Here is a 4,980-nt window from a genome sequence, read left to right as displayed (position 1 = left end):
TTCCTGCAAGCCATTGCTGACAATAACATTCAAGACCACAACGTGAAGGTGAGTGAGGCCTTCCCACACTCAGTGTCCTTTGTTTACCTTAGGACTTTGACTTGTGAGCACCTTAGCACAGACTTTGGTTAGCTTAGCATAGACTTTGTTTACATATTATTTGGAGGGCTGGTTTTGAGGTAAGAGGCTGGTTCAGTTCAATGTCCGGTGAGGTTTTAGAAGCTACGGCACTTAGTTTAGAATTCATGACGATGTTGTGAGGTTGCCTCTGAAGTTACCTCCAGCTGTTTCTGTTGCAGGACTTTCTGTGTCAGATAGAAAGGTACTGTAGGCAGTGCCACTTGACCACACCCATCACCTTTCCTCCTGAGCATCCTGTGGAGGAGGTCGGCCGCTTGCTGTTATGCTGCCTCTTAAAACATGAAGATTTAGGTATGACGCTCAATATTCTAGCTGTACTGTAGACCTTTCAACTGACATGTAGTGCACATTCATTCCTACCCTGCCCTTTCTTTTAAATATCTTTTACAGGTCACGTGGCATTATCTTTAGTTTATGCAGGTACACTTGGTATTGAGCAGGTAAAGCACAGAACGTTGCCTAAATCAGTGGTGGATGTTTGTAGAGTTGTCTACCAAGCAAAATGCTCACTCATTAAGGTAAATAGATTTCGATTTTCTTTCTTCTGTGCTTCTGGACAGTTGGCCAAGTATTTGTTGTTAAGTTGTTCTTTCATATTTAACTTTGTAGACACATCAGGAACAGGGCCGTTCTTACAAGGAGGTCTGTGCCCCAGTCATTGAACGTTTGAGGTTCCTCTTTAATGAACTGAGACCTGCAGTTTGTAATGACCTCTCTATAATGTCCAAGTTTAAACTGTTAAGTTCTTTGCCCCGTTGGAGGAGGATAGCTCAGAAGATAATTCGAGAACGAAGGAAGAAGAGAGGTAAGAAGGTAAAAGGTAGGAGGATTCTTTCAGAGTGTGTCTCCGTATAGGTGTCTGTGGTTGCAGTGAGGCTGTGGGCTGCTGCTCACCAATTGTGGCATTTTCACAAGTGCCATAATGTTTGTTATGTGTATTTAGGGTTAAGTGTACAAATCTTGCTTATTGTTCCAAGATATCAGATGATGATGCAACTTTGGGATTGAGTGTGTTATCATTTGGTAACTAGTAAATTGATGCTGAAAATACTGTAAACTTCATTAAATTGATGGGGAAAGGAAGTGTTTTTTTAATCACTTGTCCTGGTAATGAGATATATGGGAACATTTAATCTTTCAATAAATCTTGCCATTCTTGTGAAGAAATGTTTTTCTTTGGCAATATTGAGTATTCTGAAACATGGAAGGTTGTTATAAAAGGAACCAAAAGAGTTACTGATATTTTCAGGAAGCAACTGTGTAGGGATATGGAAAAGTTTTTGTATTAACCAAACTTTGAGTGAAAATACATACTTTCTAATTTGGTCACTTGTGGTTATAAGCAAGTCTACCAAAATATATGATTATATTCTTATGAATTATATTGATTTATTCCCAGATTAGCTTATTAAGCAATATTAATTACTGAGTTTTAGATGGACATTACAAACAATGCCATGAAAGACTAACTTATTGTAGAAGCCATCCTGAATTGATTGTTCCTGAGCTTAAACCACAGCTTATCTGGTTCCTGGAGATGCTCTGAATCAGGAGATATGGCAGGAACACTTCTGAGATCCCTTTAACCCAGGTAGCCAGGAAACTCAGAGACTGCCATCTCAGTGTGAGGGAGGGTGGCCCCATCCCCGTGTGGCCATTGCCTCCCTGGTCTCTGAGCTCACACTGTCACCGCTTAAAATTTCTTGATGTTGTGGGTTTATATACTTAATTGTAACATAGAAATAATATTCCTGGTGCTGTGCTAAGTTTGATGATTTACTGGTAGGGCTCCACAGGACTCAGAAGAACTATTATACTCTTAGTTATTACTGTGAAAGGGTACAGATAAAAATTAGCAAAAGGAGAGTTGCATGGAGGGAATTCCAAAGGAAACCGGGTCCGGGCTTCCAGTGTTCCCTCCAGTGAATCACACAGGGTCGTGCTTGGTTCTCTCAGCAGTGACGTGTGACACGTGTGAAGGACTGTTAGTCAGGGATGCTCACCTGAACCTTGGTGTCCAGGGTTGTTGTTGGGAGTCAGTCACGTGGCCATGTGGGGCCTGTGTGATGGTTCTCAGCTGCTCAGACTCCATCCAGAGTAGAAACAGGCAGTTGCCGTAAGTCACAAGCTGTCTGGTTAAACCGGTAAAGGTGGTCCTGTGCCTCAGACACACTTTTCTCAGGCAGGACATACCAAGGTTTCAGAGCTCAGTTCGCAGGAGCTGGTGAAGAGCCAGTGCTGACGGGATAGGCCTTTCTTGGGAATTTGCAGGGTTTGAGCAACTCAGACCTGCTGTGTTAATGTTTTATTGCCTATGTTTATTATTGTGTTGCTGGCTATTTATATTATATATTGAGAAGAATGAGACTGAAAACCTTGAAGAGGACCAAAAGTATGGAAGCAACACCACATATCACGTTGCAAAGTCAATAGAAATTTCTCTGATTAAAAAGACTAACGTAGTCAGAGGCATCTAATTGATTCAGTTGCACACTGGTGACAGAACCAATGCACTAGTCCAGGGTGGGCAAACTAGGGTCTGGGGACAAATGCAGCCTACCACTTGCTATGTATCGCCCATGAGCTAAGGCTGGGTTTTGCATTTTTAAATTATTTTTAAAAAAATCAAAAGAAGACTATGATTCATGAAGATTATATGAAGTTTAAATGACAGCATTCATAAATAAAGTTTGCTAGTTTTCATGCTGCAACAGTAGTGTATTTGCAGTAGACTGAAATAGCCTGCAAAGGCTAAAATATTCACTGTCTGGCCCTTTATGAAAAAGTTTGCCAACCCCTGGGCTTCCCCTTCTTTAGGGCTTCCCTCCATCGTAACACTGTCACTGTCTTTCTATCCTTGACATGGAGTGGCAAAGTGTTATTACTAGATGTCATGTGAGAATAATTACGATAGTTTTTACTTTTGTAATTTGAGCACTTGACAATGATATTTATGTGTTTCTGTGAATAAAATATATCCTTCACCTTCATGCAAATTTAAACATTTCTTAATTTAAAATCATATTTGATGATTGTTATAATGAATGATGTTTTTAAACGTAGTTCCTAAGAAGCCAGACTCTACTGATGATGAAGAAAAAATTGGAAACGGAGAGAGTGAAGAAGCTTGCATCTTGCCTCACAGTCCTATAAATGTGGACAAAAGACCCATTACAGTTAAATCACCCAAGGTGAAGTATTTTTTGTGGTTCTAAGACTGGCTGTGTAGAAGCACAACATACTGCAAGGGAATCCACAAATATTGTCGCTTTGTTTTTGAATATACAGTAGAGAGTTTGGTGGTTATTAAAAGTATGAGTAACTGTGCCCCAGTGATGCTTAATGCACTTGACTTATGGTGCCCTGGTCAAATTGATAGCTGGAGAAGTGTTTCCTTTTACTTTTATTAGTATATTGTATCATTATTTGTTCACCATTTTCTTCATTCATTCATTTATTCACTCATTCACTGAATGTATCCTTTCTTCCAGAAGCTATTAATATGGATGATAATTTAACTTTGCATGTCAGGTTAGCCGATTCCAAAGTATGTAAGCATACAGATTATAAATTCACTTATAAGCCTGTTTATGATGTAGTCATTTTTATCATAAATTAATTACTAAATTTAAAATATTTTACCAATTTAAACCTAGTGGCATTTATTTATATTTTCTTCAAGTAATTGTTTTAGAGCACATGTTAATATGAATAGGGTTAACTAATGGTGAAAATGGTTTTCCTTTGTCAGGATAAATGGCAGCCACTGTTGAGTACAGTTACAGGTGTTCACAAATACAAATGGTTGAAACAGAATGTTCAGGGTCTGTATCCTCAGTCTGCACTCCTCGGTACTATTGCTGAATTTGCCCTTAAAGAAGAGCCAGTGGATGTGGAAAAAATGAGAAAGTGCCTACTAAAACAGGTAAATTTGTTAAGAACATTCTTCTCTGTATTGGATAATACATAAACACTTAATGGTATGCATTGATGTTTTGCAGTTGGAGAGAGCAGAGGTTCGCCTGGAAGGGATAGATACAATTTTAAAACTGGCAGCCAAAAATTTCTTACTTCCGTCTGTGCAGTATGCTATGTTCTGTGGATGGCAAAGACTTATTCCAGAGGGGATTGATATAGGGTAAGACTTTATAATATTTTTTCTTAATTGAGGGAAGCTGTGACAACAAAGCATTGTTTTATTGAAGTCTGGCAGTATTCTGAGTAAAATTCTTCGTCTTTGTTTGAAAGGGAACCCCTTACTGATTGTTTAAAGGATGTTGATTTGATCCCACCTTTTAATCGGATGCTGCTTGAAGTAACTTTTGGCAAGCTGTATGCTTGGGCTGTTCAGAATATTCGAAATGTTTTGATGGATGCAAATAACAAATTTAAAGAACTTGGTGAGTTAAAAATCTGACAGTTAAAAGGCTGTATTAAAATTGCTGTTGATGTCAATGATCACATCAGCATTATTTCATAGTTTGGCTCTTTATTATTTATTCTGGAAACTTGCAAATTCTTATTTTTGCTTTGAAGACTTTAATAACTTTGTGCATTAGAATGATAATCTAAGCTGCTTTAAGTTTTCTCAGATTCTAAACAAAACTTTCAAAATTTGGCAGAAGGTACAATCTTGTAGTATCCTAATATAAAGCTTTTGCATTTTAACATTTTCATGTGTATCACTTACACAATCTATCCTAGAAGGTGTATCCTATATTAATACATAATTTCCTGGACAGTTTGAGTGTCTACAGAGAAGTGGTAGGATTGGTTCTGTGGAAGAGAAGTTAAATATCTCTCTTACATTTGACATGAAATGAGTAAGCCCAGGGATAT

At 38.2% G+C, this 4,980-nt stretch overlaps 1 protein-coding gene across 1 annotated transcript in view; it reads left to right on the top strand.

Annotated features, from left to right (window-relative positions):
• Window positions 1-4,980, top strand: part of HERC2 (HECT and RLD domain containing E3 ubiquitin protein ligase 2) — a 231,524-nt gene that overhangs the window by 94,332 nt on the left and 132,212 nt on the right. Inside the window, 8 exon segments of the mRNA XM_007463762.1 lie at window positions 1-48; window positions 300-432; window positions 532-659; window positions 751-946; window positions 3,205-3,332; window positions 3,893-4,066; window positions 4,143-4,279; window positions 4,390-4,541. The exon segment at window positions 1-48 is cut by the window's left edge and continues 1 nt beyond it. Coding sequence (XP_007463824.1) covers window positions 1-48; window positions 300-432; window positions 532-659; window positions 751-946; window positions 3,205-3,332; window positions 3,893-4,066; window positions 4,143-4,279; window positions 4,390-4,541 — 1,096 coding nt within the window.

Source organism: Lipotes vexillifer, unplaced genomic scaffold (genome assembly GCF_000442215.2).
Source record: "Lipotes vexillifer unplaced genomic scaffold, Lipotes_vexillifer_v1.1 scaffold200, whole genome shotgun sequence".
NCBI lineage: Eukaryota > Metazoa > Chordata > Mammalia > Artiodactyla > Lipotidae > Lipotes > Lipotes vexillifer.
The sequence above is the reverse complement of the archived record's forward strand: the minus strand, read 5'-3'. Positions and strand labels throughout refer to the sequence as shown.